Below are 18,980 nucleotides of genomic sequence, written 5' to 3'. Positions count from 1 at the left end.
GTGAAGGCATGGTTCAGTTCTTTATTGCTCCGTTGTTGGAAGAGTTGGAGCGTGACTGGTCATTGTCATTCCAACCAGTCCTATGGTGTGTGCAGGTAGTCTTTCGCTGCGTATGGTGTCTCTTCGAACAGTTGCCTACAGTGTGTCTTGCTATTCCGCCACTGCCTCCTGTGGACCAAGATCTGCTGATGTCTCCGATGAGGGTTCATTCATAGCTGTGCCCCTTGAGACTAAGGCTGATTTGCGAGGCCACGTATGAGCCACCCTTGTTGAACGATCTGGCTCTTTGTGGCGCTGGAGAGAGTGCCACTCCTGCAGGTGGACCTGCACATGAGACTGCCACGCACTACTGCTCCGTGGATCCATCTGCCTATCCTGTCACCAATTTAACATCTGACGATGTGGCCTCTTTCCTGAGGTCCTTTCCTTTCAATGGCTTCGAAGATGCTTTTCAATATCATGACTACTGTTAAATGGATTTGATGATTGGCTTATCTTACCAAATTCAAAGTTAGCATTTATTGCCCTTGCTTTGGCCTGCTGTGCTTGTCATGGTCGACCTTATATCTCATTGTATGTTTTAGCTAGTTTTCAACATGTTTTTAAACACAATTTTTCAGCTAGTTTTTAATGATTTTAACCTTTTTGCTCCAGAGCATTTTAGCTTGGATTCATTCGCCTTCAGTGGCGTCATACTTCCGGCAATGGGAAGGGTGTAGCTAATCCTATCTTGTTTTAATCAGGAGTTTTAATCAGGAGTTAGCTGAGCTTTCTGGCTTGTAGGCTGTGCCCCCGTCACCCAGTGACTTTTACCCTACTTAGCTTGCTCTGTTTTAGCTCAATTGTTTAATTATATCTTTCAGTGTTTTCAGTTAGGACAGTGTTTTAGTTTCCTGCTATCAGTGCCACTCTGCTAAGGTGTCACTATCAACGCCAGAGATAGATAAGATGTAGGGATTCACATTAGGTACTTTCCCACTTTGTGATTTCGATTAATTGTTTATGTAATTGCCGCCCCAAGCATGTCTTGTTATCTATTGTTTGGGATCAGACCTACGTCAAGGGACTGAGCAGAATTGTATAAATGCACCTTACATAGACAGATAGTCAGAGGGATTCCGACCAAATGGCATTGCACCTATCGATGCTGCACGTCACCTTAATGCTGACTCAGTCTTTCTGTCCCTACGGAGTCCGAGTTAGAGACTTAATTCCAAGATAATGAGGGTTGGGGAGCTCTTCTCATGGACATGGCATTGGCAGATTAGGTTTAACACACCTAGTTCTCCTTAGGTTAGGGGTTAGGTTTATCTTGCTAGGGTAGTAGGACATATTTCATATTTCATGTTATTGCAAGATGGTGGAGGTCTTTGTATTAACGACTCTCGTGTTCACGATTCTGTTTCTTGCATTATTCATTATCCTTATCATTGCAGCCCATGCAACTTATCGTAGATTGCTGTTTTATTAATAAAACCTATTGAAAACCTTACTGCATCTCCTTCATTGCATGTGTTTCATTGAGACGTTGTTCATGTGAGAAAGGGGTAATCTCCGTTTATCCACGGCACTCCCTGAGATGTCGCACTCTTGAGTCCATGCATGAAGGCTGCCACAAATCACCTTTTACTGTTTTGGGTTTTTTGTGAGGTGCTGCTTGTGAGACGGGAGGGTTGGGATGACAGTTGTGACTTGTTGTAGGACTAGCATATTCTCCTACAAACATTAAGTACTGTCATCCTTAAACCAGCAGTCTTGCCTATAGCAAGAGTCAAAACTACGACAATACAAGTGTTTTTTCCATTTAGAAGGAAATGCTATTGGTAGTTTTTATCCTTCAGAAGGATTAGTTCACAAATATTAGCATATTCACAAATCAAAGCAAAGAAAACAACACAAATGGTTTAACCACCATTATGCAGTGACTTGTGTTCATGTGCATAAAATCACCCATTTGAAAAAATAATACCACCCATTTGAAAATAAGAAGAGAGGCAAAATGTAAAGAAAGGCCACCCACCACTTCCCCACTCCTTGCGAGACCATGGGGGAGAAAGGCAGACCATTAGCCTCGCAAGATGGCATAGGATTCAAAAGAAAACAGAGTCTCTGGCTTTGCCAAATTAATGGAGATTATTGTGCTGGTTTTGTCCTGTTTACCATCTCCTTCTACAGTGCCAAAAACGTGGATTTGTTGATCTCTCCTCAGCCTTGCCTAAAGGCCATTATTAACCCTGCCATTTTATTTGACAGGAAGGGGTATTTCATTTTGCTTCATCAGGTACATGACCTTCCTAGCCATGACCAAGTGTTGGAAAGTTTGATGTTCCCAACAACCCTCTACCCAAAGACAGAAAGTGTGTTTATATTTTAAACTCTCCTACACATGCCTAAGAGCTGGGACGGTTGTTGTCCCTACGCCTCTCCCAGTGGCAAAAGGATTGTAATTTATTTAGACCTTCCTGTGTTTTTTCTTCTTTCCTCCATGTGTTCTTCTCTATTTTGCTCCAGAGTGGTAATTTACTTGGTGGTTTACACCTTGACCAACAGTGGAGGGGAATCCTCCTTTTGCTTTCGTGAACGGCAGGTGGGAATCTTGAGTCAGTAGGCAGCTTCCCTGTTGTTAAATTTACAGTTACGAACATGCCTCAGTCATTAGCTACCCTGCTACCCCTTCGACCACAAAAAGATGTGAGCAGAGTAGGATCAAGGCAATTAAGTGCTGATCCGGTGTTGTAAAAAATAGAGTGAAAGTGGCCGAAACATTTAACCCTGTCTCCCTTGGCCCACTATGTGGATTTATCTATTCTCAGAGAGCAGGGAATGTTTAAAAAAAATAGCAAATAAGAAATATTTCTTCTGTGTAATCTTTCTTGAGGTTCTCCAACGTAGGTAGCGATTAAAAAAATGTGCATTGTACTACGATTTACTTCCCCCTAACGTCTCCCTTGTTGGTCAACTGCAGGGAATATTCTGCACTAAGGGGGAGTAAAGTGCCAGGGCAGGTTACAGATGCCATTGTACACTGTTTGCAACTGAGCAATGAGGCATCTTTAAGTTGCTCTTGTTCTATTGAGCCCAGAAAATGATATGGGTTAAGAAGGATTGGAACATTTGGCAATACCCTAGTGTCATGGTTGCGATTGCGAACCATATACTAGACCTTCTGTCAGCTGTCTTATGCCTCTGTACTGTCCCAGAAAGGATGTCAAGCAAGACCCAAGAGATATGACGGCTGTTCAGGTACCCTGTTGCAAGTGCGAACAGTTGTGAACTGCCGTAATACTTACATTATGGCACATATTCGCCATGGCCTTGACTTAGGCAAGGGGGATATCACTGAAAACCCACCCCCACAGAGGGCAAAGCAGATAATAGTACATACTCTTGACATTTTCCTATCTATGGCTTAAGAGTGTCGTCCTTGACACATACTGGGCATACTTGCATTTATTCTGGAAAACCTTCCAATAATAAAGACCTATAGGCTATCATTCCAAGTTGATCAAAATTGTATACCCACGGGGATAATGCTCTAGGCAACTGCTAGTAGCCTGACCTTTTGGGACCTGAAATGACTGGATGTGAAAACATCAGACCTGGTCTTACTGGTTGCGAATCTGTATCCGGTAAGTCCTCAGCTGCAAATGTATGGAGACACAGGAGGCCACACTTGTCCCCACTAGAATGACAACAAATGACCTCTACACCTGCTGTCACCTGCACTGAACTCCCTGCCTCGCTGCCATCTATCTGCATAAAATGGCCTATAATATTTCCCGGTCCAGCTGATTATTCCCCATTCTGGGAGTTTTATACGCGATCCCCCATTACTCATGGAGAGTTGCCAGTTGAAATTCTTAATTATGGCCCCAGTCTCTCCTCAAGGAGTTAACAGGGAACTGATAATGAGGGTCATAGCGGGCATTCTAAAACATTATGGCCTAACTAGTTCAGCATTCTTGATAACATTTCCAATTTTATTTTTAGCCAGTCTCAGTGTAAGCAGGCAGGACCATTACCTGTCGAGTAGTGGTCAATTCCAAAATGGAAAGCAGTTCAGAAAGTTGCCATGGGCTGTACTCAGTGGTCCTAATACACAGTCCTACTCCTAATAGTCATAAGCTTTAACAGATTCAACAGCGTCCACCATATATCAAGTTCATCCATAAATGTATCTGCTTTAATTAAAAAAAAAATCTGTTTTCTCTCATTCATACCTATTCAATTGTTTTGCTCTATGTTACTTAATCTTTTACTCATAGGAAAAGTTGAAACAGAGTACGCTGTAGGAACAGGTGATGGCATCAACATCTCGTGGCATCATGGTTCAAGTGCCACCTGTGGAATCACAGTGCAGTGGCGCCCCTCATTATGGTCTGTACCATCACCCTTGGATTGGAAAACATATTCTTCGGATACAGCAGATGCATGGATTCCCTCTTGTAAGTCTGAGTGGACATTTTTTTTTTAAATATTCGACTTATGTAGCATATTAAATATCTTAGTTTTGAGCACTGTAAATGGAAATGCATGATCCGTATTTTGTTTAGATTTTGTTTTTATATGTTCTATTATGTTTCAAAATCCCTCAATATTTAGGGCCAGATGTAGGCGCAAAAGCCTCTCCGCTATGCAGAAATGCATTTTGCGAGTCGGATCCGACTCGCAAAATGCATTTCCGACTCGCAAATAGGAAGGGGTGTTCCCTTCCTATTTGCGACTCGCAATGCTATGCAATTTCATTTGCGACCGCTTAATGAAATCGCAGTTACCATCCACTTGAAGTGGATGGTAACCCAGTCGCAAACGGGAAGGGGTCCCCATGGGACTCCTTCCCCTTTGTGAATGGAAACAATAAATATTTTTTCAGAGCAGGCAGTGGTCCTATGGGCCACTGTCTGCTCTGAAAAATACCGAAACAAAAGTTTTTTTTTTTTTTTTTTTCCAAGTGCAGCTCGTTTTCCTTTAAGGAAAACGGGCTGCAGATGGAAAAAAAAATGCTTTATTAAAAAGCAGTCACGGACATGGTGGTCTGCTGTCTCCAGCAGGCCACCATCCCCGTGAGTGCCCATACTCGCAATGGGGTCGCAAACTGCGACCCACCTCATTAATATTAATGAGGTGGGTCTTGGCGACCCCATTGCGAGTTGCAGAAGGTGTCTGAGACACCTTTCTGCATAGCAAATTGCAACTTGCAATTTGCGAGTCACACGGACCCGCAAATTGCAAGTCGCAATTTTAAACCTACCTACATCTGGCCCTTAATGTTTTAAGCATGTACATCCACGTACATTTTTTTTTTTTTTTTGATTTAGGTCCTATAATTGTTCTCCTGTCTATTGCAAATTCCACACAAATATAGACAGAAACTCCAGCAGAATCCGACATCTGAGGTTCCATAGCAGCATCACGCAGACAGTGTACTAACAAAAATTGTTTTATTCTGTGATTGCTATGAAAACAATGAAAAATGTAGATGGGTTGTTTTCCATTAACGATTTGCAGCTATCATTTTATACAACAAGAACAAAGCTTGAATTAACTGTGGTGTCATTTTGAACCCCAAAGCGAACTCATCCCTCTGTTGATTGATACCAACCTCCAACATTTTTCTGTCTGAGCTCCCTGCCAGAGGAGATACAACAAAAGCTAGCCCCATAACATCAGCTACAGAGGTGGATAGGCAGCATGGAAAATCCATACGCAATAAGAAGGGAAGATGCATATGTGAAGGACACAAATTAATACCACTTCACATCTCTGATATCACTTAATATCACAGATGCCATATTTTCAGGCTAACCACTGATTATGTCTATTAATACCATTAGGTTCATGGTATATAAATGTATCTTAGGTAGTTGTCAGAAATTCTGGCACAAATTCAGCCCATCTTGGACACACAATCATTTAAAAGCAGAATGTAGCCCACACAAAGTACAGCTTAAATTGAAGACATAGTTAATATACCTGCAATTAGTACTTATAAGGAAAGCCTAGTTACAACTCACCCTTGTACTGGTAACAGTTGGACATTAAAGATAGCATGACGTACCATGGTTGCTGCCACATATCTGTAGTGTAGCATGTGCGTGTGTTTCAGATACAAAGTTTTTGTAGCCCACATTGTTAATGGAATGGGGACTCTGTGTTTGCCATTTAATGTGGAATGCTCTTTAGGGTGCACATCTCTCTTGCTGAACATATTATTGTGACTCAGTAGCTAACATAACACACTTTCTATGGTGTTGAGGCACAATTTGGCACCTTCCTAATGCTAAGATGTCCACAGTGACTGAGTTTGGTGGCAGGATGTTCTACAGTGCCTTCACCCAACCATAAAATGCTCTGCCTCTCTTCCATGTCTTTTAAGTCTGTGATATTAACAGCTTTAATTGTCTGTAGGAGACATATTGTTTCCATCACATATCATGTATTAAGAATGTGGTTTGCATCATCTCCTTGCATATGATTGGATGACTTTGTTGTCCATCTGGCTTTCTTGTGCATCCATATTTAAGGTATTTTTTGCAGTTTCACATAGCACAGCCTTGACCCAAGGGCTCTAGAGCACTCTGCCTGAGCAAAGCATTACATTGCACTAGGTCATATTATTTTTTTCCCTTTTTTAAGCTCAGGGAAATTAATGGCCTCATTACGAGTTTGGCAGCCCCAACACGGAAGCACCATGTTCCCCCTGCCCTATTACTATGTTCCCACCTGTCTGACCAACAGAAACATTGTAATAGAGCGTTCCCGTCTGTCAGTCCGGCGGGAACAGTGCTACGAGATAGCACTCGCCTCCCTTTAAGGAGCCGAGTGCTATCTCATAGTACAGAGGGGACTGTCCAGCACCCTCAGAATGTGCGCTGTCTGCAAAGCAGACCATGCACATTTTGATGGTGCTGGGCAGAGGTGCCGGCTGGGCATTGGCAGTGCAGGGGCCCCCCTGTGGCCCCCTGCACTTGTTCTCCACCTGCTGTTTTATAGTAGGGAATATACCATGAAAAGGCTGACAGAAAATAAGGTTGTAATCAGCCAGGCAGCGCTGACTTCAGCCCCACCCTGGCTCACTACAACCAAGACTGCCATCAGCCCACCGGGAACAATGTTCCTGGCGGGGACGGCGGTAACCTGGCGGGTCCGCCCACCAGGGTTGTATTTGGGTGGCCAGACAGCCCAGAGTGTGGCAGTCCGTCTGTTCACGTGAGGACCGCAACACTCGTAAAGAGGCCATAAGTGATTTTCCCAGAATCACATTAGATTGAGCTAATACCAGTACTTGAACCTGGTTGCCCTATTCCAAATTTGACAGCTCTGGCCGTTAGGCCACATCTCTTCCCCCTTTTATTGTGTATTTCCAAGCAGGAGCATTTTATTCTGTGTCTTGATTGGTTGAGGTATCCTTTTACTGGTAACATCAGACCTTATATTGCAGTGCAGTGCAGGAGAGAGACTATTTTATGATCTTCTCTCTGCCTCTCCTCCAGGTCCTTCTCATCACCTTCTCCCATCCCTACCACCTTCTTTAAGCATTCCCTGATGTTTTTTTTTCCTTCGGGTGCACTACCGTTGAGTGGTCATTTTACAATAGTTTTGTAACCATTTCAAGGTGGCATCCTGTGCACATTTGTGCAGTTATCATCGTTTAAGGACTTAGTTTTACTTTAAAGTAGTCCATTCAAAGATGGCTACCGGGGATGCACATGCAAAAAGGCAGCCATTTTTTATCAGGAGTTGTTAAAATATTAGAAAGTGCTTTCAGACGGCCGTCTTCAATAGGAATTTTCATGTTACACATGTACGTCTTATAGTTTGCAAGTAGAACATGACCTGATTAAGTGTTCTATGACAAGAACATTATTGCCATAGACTGTCAGCTTTTGCTTCCAGAAGGGTTGAGTCAGAAGAAAGCCTTATCAGTCCTAAGTAGCAGAATCCTGAAATTGTTTTACAAAGACTGGCGTGGGTAGATCTACTGGGTTTTCTAATTGCCATGAAAATGTTCATACAAACAACATGTGCTCATCCTTTAGAGCCTAGCCATCTACAACACTGTTTGAATACACTGCTAAGCAGATAAGCGATAAATGAACTACTGGGAGAGACATCCAGAACCCAAAAATACAAAGACTTTTCAGATGTGCGCCACAACTCCTTAGGCATGTACCTTCATAGCTTTTAATTCATGGTTCGGATTCAAATAAAAGCTCAAAGTCACCATACATTTAGTACTTGTTTCTCTTGATCCTTTACTGTCAATCTTGTAAATTAAACACATCAGCCCAGCCAAAGTGTTTTGTTCTTATCTGGAACCTTTGGATTCGGAGTGCCTCCCCCATTAGGATATGTTTCTAGCAGTATTAAGCTTGAAAGACTAAAACAAATATGTGTCTTCCTTTGCAGCACTACTTCAGACTGGAGTAAGATACACCTTTTTAGTCTATAGTTGCAACAACTATGAGTATCAGTTGATAAAGAATGTAACTGGATACATACAAGAGCTGTGTAAGTATCTTCATTTGCTTTGGCATATTAAACCATACCTTAAAGTAATTTAAGAATGGTCAGTCAAAACTCTCTTTGCACAATAGATGTGGTATGGCAACCAGACAAAATCGAATTACAAACAATATTTGACTGTTTTGTTTTAAAACATTGTTACAACTCAGGCTTAAAATAAGCTGTTTTGTCATGGAATGCATATCTTAAAATAACTTAAAGCATATATTGTTTGATTTAAACAAATATTTGTTGTATATCCTATGCTTGAGTGTTAAGATTTAGAATCTCGTAATGCACTTAAATATTATATTTGTTTTTATTCTTAACATATTTTTCCCTTTCTTAGACATGGCTAGATGTTTTGTCTTGCTTTTTAGTCACGTACATGCCAGCATGCTAGCCTCACATTTTTTCTCACAGAAAAAGCTCTCTACTATCATTTAGGCAGTAGCACTGACTGCTTTGGGTGCATAACTTCCCCACTTGAAAGAATGTTCTTTCTGTAGGCACCCTGTCCACATGATCCTTTAAAACCACAGAAATAAAATTTATCACTTGGTGTGATTACTTAAATAACTGTAATCTTACCATAAAATATTTAATTCTAGTTTTTACTTTTGTATTATATACACTAAATCAGCACAGGTGTAAATGCTTACAGTCAATAAGTAGCGTGCGTCTGCCGTGGAGGAAGGACAACCTGTGAGCCATGTGAAATGATTCACAGTAACAGGAGGACACAAGTAAGAATTGCATAAGAATGTTACCAAGGAGTAGGGTAAATTGAGTACTCCAAATATATCCATGGCCAAATGTATTCAGACATCTTGTATGTAGTCAAAGAGAAAGTCAAGAAGTGGCCTTCAACCAAAGACTTCAGATGATTGGAAGGGATGTTGAAAAGTAGTGACAGGTAGATGCCAAAGAAAAAGCGATGATACCAAATTGAGCCATTGTTTAACATAATGGTGAGGAAATACGAATCGGGAGACCAGAGTAAGAGTTGTACACCCATCTTATTTGGAACATTTTGCAGTAACATTGGGTGGCTGTCCACCCTGCTAAAATATTTTTCAAAAATTTAGCATTTTCCTTCTTGCCAGATCCTTTTAAGCATTATGTCCGTTTGCTTTTTAGCTAGTGTATGGCCCCAGTGTCCATAATGATATGCTGCTTGGTTGTGAAAATTGTGGTAAGCATATGATCGCATTTCTTCATGTCAACCTTTGCAGTTATTGGAGTACATCTCAGGTTCTAAATTTCAGTGATGTTTTACTGTCTTCACCTATTAGTCATATGTAAGTGTGTACAGTTACTTAAGTACAAACAAGTCAGTAAACCTGTGTGGATGAAACCTCTGGGATTGGAGAAAATTGCTCTAACATAGCTCAGAAATAATGGAAACACAGCAAGCCTATTATTGAAGATGCACTGAGACCTAGGCCCTAATTAAGAGTGTGGCGGTCTTATGACCGCCACACTCGCGGTGGCCCGATCACCACATAACAACCCTGGCGGTCTGACTGCCAGGGAACCACCAGCTCTGCCAAGATCTTGGATTCCAGTGGTCTGGCGGTGGTGGAGATCCTAATCCGCCAGGGCAGCGCTGCAAGCAGCACTGCCCTGCGGATTACAACCTCGTTCTCGCGCTCTGCAGACAGTGAATATTATGAGGGTTCTTGTGCACCCTGCTGACTACAGCATTGCCGCCGGCTCGATTATAAGTTGGAGACAATGCTGTAGCCTGTTTCCCGCTAGGCCAGCAGGCGGAAACTTTGGTTTCCACCTGCCAACCTAGTGGGAAACTCTTAATAACGTAGGCGGCTGCCACCCTGTCGGCAGTTTGGAGGGCAGAGTTTTCCATCCGCCAAACTCTCTGAGACCCTTAGTCTGCACCTCTATGCAGCTTCACTGTGTGCTTCCCACACAGAAACATGTTAGAGTCTCCTAAAAACTCCCAGAACACCTGTACTTTGGTGACATTTAGTTACTTCCTTAGGGACCAGCATTCGAAGTGCCTTTGTGCAGAAACTGGCACTGCAGTCCCTGCATTGCAAGTGAAATCAACTTTGCCCACGTGCAAAGACTATCACAGGAGGGATAGCACAAATGTCTGCGCCCACATCTGTGCCCCAGGGGCACCACAGCAGCCAGTTCCACTTGCAAGACACCTTTAAAAAATTTAAAAATGTAGACCAGAAGTTGAATTACTTCCTGTTCACCTTTTGTTTGCAAGACTGCACTGCACATACTGCAATGGAATAAAGGTGTACTATATCCCAACTTCTACATTTCAGCAACACGATACAAAATTAGAAGCACATTGCAGAGGTGTTTTTAGCTTATAAAGTCAATACTCTGTTGTTGAAAATATAATAAACATGAGTCGGGCCTATTCTAATTGGGAATTCTTATAGTAGCCATAAAGGCTATAACAAGCTCTGGAATTTCATAATTCACTGACATCCCATCAACACAGGATGGAGACTTCTGTACCTGTTGTTTGTGACAAGAACAGCAGCCACTGCAGCAACACCTGAACCATCACCTATTCCATAGAATTGTTTGTGCATGACATCAAAGCAGACACTAGTTGCTCTTCCTGATGTGCTAGTAAGATGTACTTCCCCACCCATAGACTGCAGGCAAAGTGAGTCAGGTGTCCAATGTAAAACATGGGCCTTAATTTGCTTTGTGCACATTTCATGCTAAGATTTGCATACCCACGTGTATACTACTTCTATTATTCCTTTTCCTTTTACCTTTAGTCTGTCTTCAACTTCTGAAGCACTGAATTGAATCAACACTAAAACAAGACACATTAAATCCAATTTTACATATGTACCACAATATCCATTACTTAAAGTGTGGCATGTGTTGGAGAAATAATGAACATCACATGTTTTGGGTAATGTAATGCATGGGTTACACATACCAAAGTTGTTGCCGTTCATATTTTTTCAATACAAATTCCACTTGTTACCAGTTACAGCATTCCAGTGCTTCCTGTCCTGTTGAGGATGTGGTAAAGATCACTTTAGCCTCTCCTTTTGTAAATACATTACCTAAATGTGTTTTCTCTAAAACATATTATAGTTATTGTTCCTAAACAAATAATAATTGTACAACACTTTACAGTTTCTTTATTTGCTACAGGTCTTATTAATCAATTATGGATACAGTTTTTGTACAATTCTTTTTATTAAAATGGTCAACATTTTAATAATTGGCCGAAATACATTTTCACCAGTCTCGGATAACGGGGCATCTGAATTTGAAGCATTTGTTTGGAGCGTAGTGTGCAAAGGGATTATGATACTCGCAACTATTTCCTAGAGTTCGCTTTCAGTATGGTTGGTCTTTGTATGACTTTAAGCTATTGAAGGGTTTTTTAGACCTTATCCTATGTGATCCTTATTTTTACATAGAGGACTTCCTCCAATTCCATACACATCACTGAACAAAATAAAGAAAGTTGTATCAGTACCTCATACTTGATTATTTATAAAGATAATATAACAGCAGCTTAACATAGCCAATACATCAAGTGTTGCCTACTCATGGACTAAACACTCTTAAGAGTTACTGGTAACTCTCCAGATGTAGTATTCTTTTACTGAGGGCCTGATTACAAGTTTGGTGGGACAACTGTCAGTCGGCCCTTCTGACCCAAAGGGAGGAGACTGTTGTGAAGCTGAGGGTTCCCCCCAGCACAACTACAGTGTTTCCACTGGCCTGACTCCGGCGGTGAGCCTGGTGGAAAAAGTGTGGCGACCTTGACCTTGGCCTCCAGCACCTTTGGAATGCGCACTGTCTGCTGTAGCAAGGGTCCCTAGGGTGCTGGGAAGGGGTGGCCCTGCACTGCAGACAGTGCGTATTCCGAAGGTGCTGGGCAGGGGTGGCCCTGCACTGCCCACAACATAGTCGTGGGTAATGAAGGGACCCCCCCTGTGGCCACCACCACTGCCTTTCTGCCAGCCTTTTCATGGTGCCGGAAAAGGAAATTGTGATCAGCATGCCAGTGCTGAACTCAGCTCCACCGTGGCTGACCACGACCTCGACCAGCACCAACCATTCAGGATCCATGATCCTGGCAGTGGTGGAGGTCGGACCACCAAGGTCGTAATCTGGCATTCGGACCTCCAAGAGTGTGGTGGTCCAACCACCACTGCAAGTTTGGCGGTCGTAAGACATCCAAACTTGTAATTAGACCCTGAGTCAAAACTTAATGAAGGTTCAGATTCTAAAGTTCTAGATTATATTTTACAAACGACAACTTTATTAAATTGAACTGCCTGGTTGAAAAAATGGTGTGGGTGCTGCCACCATTTTAAAATCTCCCACACAATTTCTTTGTCTATAGTTGATACCAAATTTTTGTCAGCAAATAGTCTTATCTGTCCCTGGGAGTGTTTGTCATTCTTAATAATTTGTTGTCCACTTAGTTCCCCTAAGTTTTAAAAGATGTCATATGTGCTAATTCATGTAATACCCTCTTTGTATAATCAGAGGTGGTATGAACTTTCACTTTGATTAAAAAAAAAGACAATAATGCTTCTCTCCTAGAAGATCGTAAATCAGACAGTGGTCTTATCCAGTTAATCAATGAGTTAACTCATTCTACGGATCAGACACTGGCCATGTTATGGGTATAACTGGGAATTATTGATTTGATTTCAGTAGAGGCATGGTTGCCACTTTCTCCCCTTGTATTTTCTCAGCCAGGTATTCGAACAGCTATTACTAGGCTCCCATTTGAAAAACATATTTCCTTTAAGACATTATGCTCATACATAAATGTCTTTATTCTGAGGATCTTGAAATCTTGAAAAGTAAATTGAAATTTCTACAGGCTATTTCACATGGTTCAGTTATCTGTTCAGTCTGCTGCAGCACTGTGATCGATACGGTAGTACAATCCAATTGTTATTTGGATTTTAAAAATGAGTGTTAACTTTGTAAAAAGTTTGAAAATGACTACTATGACCAGAACAATCCTCTGTACTAAGAAGGAAAAACATAGAATTAAATAGGACACAAACGTTCTTGACTTTTTTTTAAAAGTGGAATTGTCGAGTAATTGTTGCTATGTGAAGGGCAAGGAGTTTAACTTTGTTCTACATTCCAGCCTTCTTTCTTTCTCATAGACATGTAAGCAAAATATATCCTTCTTCATTCTGAATATATTGGTCAGCCCATTCAGGATGCCGTACTAGTGCTCAGACATCTACTCGAGCTAGAAGTAAATTTCATTATTATCTACATACATCTCAATTTGAAGATGACCCAAACATACGTTTTGTTAACCATTAATCTAAATAAAAGTATTTTTAAACACTAAAATTAACAGTAACTTCATAGGATATTCAGTAAAGTTCAAGCAATAATTGTGTATACTGGGCAAGGGTATTTGGACAAAGTATTGAGTTGTGAATATCAGGAGCCAGAAATGTCGCAAAAAGAATAACACTGTTGTAAATATCTTTGTCAATAATATAGTGGTGAATATATTCTCTTAATTTAACGTGTTCAAGTTTTTTTTATTTTGTTAGTATTTGCATAACTGTTGTTTTAAAAAAATATAGTTTGTAATTTTAAGTGTTATAATTTTTAATTTAATTGTTAACAGTAATTTATAGTTTCTTAGCAGATTGTTGGGTTTGTAGGGGATACGATGGGAAGTTAAGTAATAATTATCAATTAATAATTTTTAAATATGTGTAATTGTTATATGTATATTATTATGTAATATTGATTTATTACACTTCTATTTTAGGTGCGGGTTGCTACATTTCTAGGGGCATAGGGTGGGAAGTTACTAACATAATTATATAACAGTTCATTTATAACTATTATTATTTATTTAATTCATTTAACTGTACATTGTATAGTAATCATATTTTAGTTGTATTTTAAGTGCAGGCTGCTTTGTTTTTTAGGGGTATAGTGTGGAAAGTTAAAGTAATAACAGTTAATCAATAATTTATTATTATTGAATTGATTTTTAATTATGTCCATCATGTTCTATTTATTCTAGTTATATTCTAGGTGTCATTTGCTAGGTTTGTAGGAGGATATGGTGAGAAGTTAAATTATAATTAAAAGTAATAATTAGTAATGTACAGTTAAGTATTGAATTAATAATTATGTAAATTGTGTAATATATTTTATTTATTTTTTTGGTGAGGGCTGCTGGGTTTCTAAGGTTGTAGGGTGATTAACAATTAACTATTAATTATTTATGTAATAATTTCTCAGTTATGTAAATTGTGTTATACTTATTTAGTTTCATTATATTTTAGGTGTGGGTTGCTAGGCTTGTAGGGGAGCAGGGTGGAAAGGTAATTAAGTAACAATTAACTAAGCATTCTTTTTAATTGAAAATTAATTATTACATTGTTAATTCATTTTGTAAATTTGATAATTGTTGTTTATTTTTTAATTTTTATATATATTGTATGTTGTCATGTTTCTATTTAGACTTTAATATTTACTTTTTCTAAATCAATAGGGTTATTCAAGTATGTAATATGTTTGAAGTGAAATAGTTTCCCTGCTGTTGCACATACTGAAGTGGGAGTAATAAAGTTAGCCCCTCCAAAGTCCAATGCTTTCCTTACTGTTGCGTGGACTGGAGTGGGAATAGTAAATGTTACCCCTCTAAAGTCCAGTGCTTTCCCTACTGTTGCACAAACTGGAGTGGGATGAGTTAATGTAATCCCTCCGTAGTCCAATGCTTTCCCTACTCTTGCACAGATTGGAGCGGGCATAGTAAATTTGACCCCTCTGAAGTCCAACATTTTCCCTACTGTTGCACTGTTAGGAGTGTTAATAATATATTTAACCCTTCCAAATCCTACAGTTTCATCACTTTTGTATAATCTGGAATGTGATTAGTATATTTAGTATTCCCAGACTCCAATACTTTTCCTAGTATTGGTTAAATATTTATTTGTTTTAATATTTGTATACACTTTTAATTTTACAGTATTTACATTTTTGTTTTTAAATGTTATAATATTTTTCGTTATTGTTTTTCTTAGCTTTTATTTTATTTATTTTATTTGTTTGGTAATTTATTAAATGTCTTGTGGAATTGAATTGTTAATATTTTGTCTGTGTTGTGTTATATATATGCTTTGTATAGTATTACATTTAAAGAATTAAACATAATGTAAAATATATATTTTTAATTATTATCATATACATAAGCATACATGCATATGTGTGTGTTCATGTAAGTATATATTTACATATAGTATTAAATGTTAGTGAGATGTATTTAATTCACAATATACTAGCACATATTAAAGTATCTAAGATTTACTACTTTAAATTATATATAAAGAAACAATATGTTCATAAGTGTTTTTAACAATATTAGTGTGAAACTATTTTTTCTGATATTTTTGTACTTCCTATTATAAGAATAGGTAATTCATGTTTTTGTAAATGAGATTTTTGTTGCAATACTTCAGTAACATGAGAATGTTGATTTCGATATTATGTCAGTGACGCCTGGGCAAGAGTCCATGCACAACTATCAACAAGTTAGGTATGTTTTGTTTTTATATTCTGTCTGTTTTTGAGCCATTTTTCAGTTCGGAGGTTAGGGTTCTTTATTATAAAACCTGCATCATGGCAATGTAGTAAAACATAATATAATGCCGACTTGTAAATTTTCCTCCATAAACTGTTGTAAAACTCAAGCCGATCTCATACTGCTAGCATATATCTAGAAGATATTGAACAAATATGCTAAAACCTTTGAACTCCCCAAAATGAACAGGATGCACAAGTGCTTTGGTTGGAGAACGACCTCAGAATGATCGCATAGCACATTACCCTTCTGGAAAGCATGGATAAAAAAAAAGAGTTTGAAGATCAGTGTACTGTATAAATGACCTCATCCCATTTTCAGAAGCCAAACATTTTTTTCAATGTTTTACCTAAGAAAAGAGAAACTACAAACCCTTAATGGCTCTTGCGTTTAAAAACATCAACTGTACATCCTTCATCAAAAACACAACTACATATCAGGCAAATGTAACTCACATCAGCCTCCACCAGAAAACAAACCAACGTCATCCAAAAATAGTGCTACATGTGAAATAACATTGTGAATAAAAATACCCATAACCCAATCAATCCCGCAGGTAGGCCAAAAAAAGAAATGTATATCAGGGTCATAAAGAAATCCTGGCATGACTAAACTAAATGCTTAAATCTACATCTGTATTCACATTTATTCTTTTCATACTCCACAGATCGCCTGATAAACCTCATGCTTTTGGTCTAGAATCAAGTTTTTGCTGGATCTACCACCACATTACTTCCACTATAAACACATGCTTTTTACCTCCCAGCAACTACACCTCTAATGTAACAAAGTTTATTGGGAAATCATTGATGCTATTATGCCCTGAAGAAGTAGATTCTACTCTCAACAGTGGGACCTGCCTAGGCTATTCTGAAACAGAGAATTAAGCTTCCACGTGTCCAAATACCAGTTGCCCCATAGAAGATAATAGCCTGCTGAAATCCTCTGATTGCCTACAGTGACCCAATGGTGAAACTCAATATGCCATGTCCTATGCAATACATATCCCTGCCTTATTTTCTATTACGTATGTTGTCATCACCTCAGAAAAGAAAAGAAAATGGACCTAAACTGTAACATGAAAGGTGTACCAAACCCTCTATGAACTGTGGACATCATCCAGAAATTGCTTACCCGACCTGCAGCACATATCCTTTTCTTAACTTCACTTACTTTTCCATCACTACCCAATCTACTAGTCCCTTTTCCACATCACAAGTCACAACCCGTTTTTCTCGTTCACACTTGGCAGTTCACTGCTCTCTTCACCCTTGAAGATTAAAACACCAAGGGCTATTCTGATAAAGCCACTCAGAATAGCCCTTAGAGCCTTGCCTCTTTAAACGTTGATAATATGTTACTGAATTTGTATGGTTTTGAAAAGGAATAATCATTTTAGTTTTAACAAAGAATAAAGAAAAAAATCCCAGCCTTAAATTTGGGTCACAGTAATGTCAACAGGGTTATTTTTGATCCTGGAATTTGAAGTTTTTACTTATGGGTTTATGTTGTATTCAAAGTGATTATACTAAAAGCATATTAGGCGGCATTAATGAATGCATTCATATTCCATAAAATCTTTTCTCATTCTTCAACAGCACCAACTTTAGCTCCAAATTGTACTGTGAAAGAAACCACTTCGAGTTCAGTTCAGATAAAGTGGGATGATATGCCTGTTGAAGCACTTCGAGGCTTTTTGAAGGGGTACTTGGTTTATATTTCTAAGGAGGGCACAAACACATCAGTGCTCAGTTTTATGGGAAATGGTAAGTAAAACACAATAAATGATGTATTGTATGTTAGACTCAAGGCAGTCATTTGCATTGACCCCCACCCCGATTTGTCTAATGCTAGAATTAAGACGTCTGCTGTATTTAGTAAATGTTTAACAAAAAAAGAGATGAGAATGTTTGCTTTAATACTATACTTTCATGAAAGAAGATGTATTTTCTGTTAAAAGAGAAGTTGTGAAATCATTATAAAACTCTGTTAACAATGTAGGTATCTGGTTTCTTACGATGTAAAATCAGTTGGACTTTACTTGACTGATATTGTTTGTTATTCAACATGTTTAAGACGGAATACTAATTTTGTTAAATGCTGCGTTCTCCGGAAATAGCTGTCTTTTGTTTTTCTATATGCTTGCAGCTACTAACAAAGTAATGAGGCTAAGCTTAATGTGCAGTCAGCTACCACCGTGGGGGCAGAAAGATTTGTGTTGCTGTTTGCAGACTACAAAAAGGTCAAGACACTGCAGTCTTGAAGGGGCAGGTGAAGAAATACTTGTGTCTGGTGTACCAGTGTGATAGGGCCATGCACACAGACAGCTAGACAAAGCTTAACTACAAATAAACGGTGATGGTAGAACCCATAGTAACTATGGTAGAGGTGCGTTTCTTTCTTAAACACATAGCATTTAGTGAGGAAATATTGTCGCCATATTAGGTGTTGCAGATAAGAATATTAATCGCATGTCTGCCGTAGTTTATTTTCGAATACACGATTCCAAACATGTGCCCTAAACTACCACATAGCATAGATGGGTCTATCTCCTCACCCCTTATAATTTCTTTTTGATTTTCAGTATTATGCAACTATCTCTTTTGAGCACCAGTAGAAGAATTATTCATGACTTCAGCTCTATCCTTCATTTCAGACCTTAATTTCACCGATATCTATTCTTATACTTGCGTGCTCCCGCATGGATGCTTTGTCGTAAATGTGTCAGCTCAGCCCTTCCATATTCTGTGATTCTGTATTCTAGCACTGTGAAGATGACTACTTGGCATGATATTCTGCTTTTGTGAGTCATCTTTACGAAGGGAGGGAAGTTCTCCACACCAATCCTCTGATCGCAATAGTACCACTTCTA

The 18,980-nt window shown here is 39.2% G+C and overlaps 1 protein-coding gene across 12 annotated transcripts in view; it reads left to right on the top strand.

Moving 5' to 3' along the window:
• The window catches only part of LIFR (LIF receptor subunit alpha), a 478,307-nt gene that overhangs the window by 414,232 nt on the left and 45,095 nt on the right, over positions 1-18,980 (top strand). For all 12 annotated transcript variants that reach the window (XM_069221314.1, XM_069221272.1, XM_069221277.1 and 9 more), the window contains 3 exons: positions 4,266-4,445; positions 8,410-8,511; positions 17,707-17,874. In XM_069221314.1, coding sequence (XP_069077415.1) covers positions 4,266-4,445; positions 8,410-8,511; positions 17,707-17,874 — 450 coding nt within the window. The remainder of the gene's footprint in view (positions 1-4,265; positions 4,446-8,409; positions 8,512-17,706; positions 17,875-18,980) is intronic.

Source organism: Pleurodeles waltl, chromosome 1_1 (assembly GCF_031143425.1).
Source record: "Pleurodeles waltl isolate 20211129_DDA chromosome 1_1, aPleWal1.hap1.20221129, whole genome shotgun sequence".
NCBI classification, from domain to species: Eukaryota; Metazoa; Chordata; class Amphibia; order Caudata; family Salamandridae; genus Pleurodeles; species Pleurodeles waltl.
This window is presented reverse-complemented; position numbering and strand designations above follow the sequence as displayed.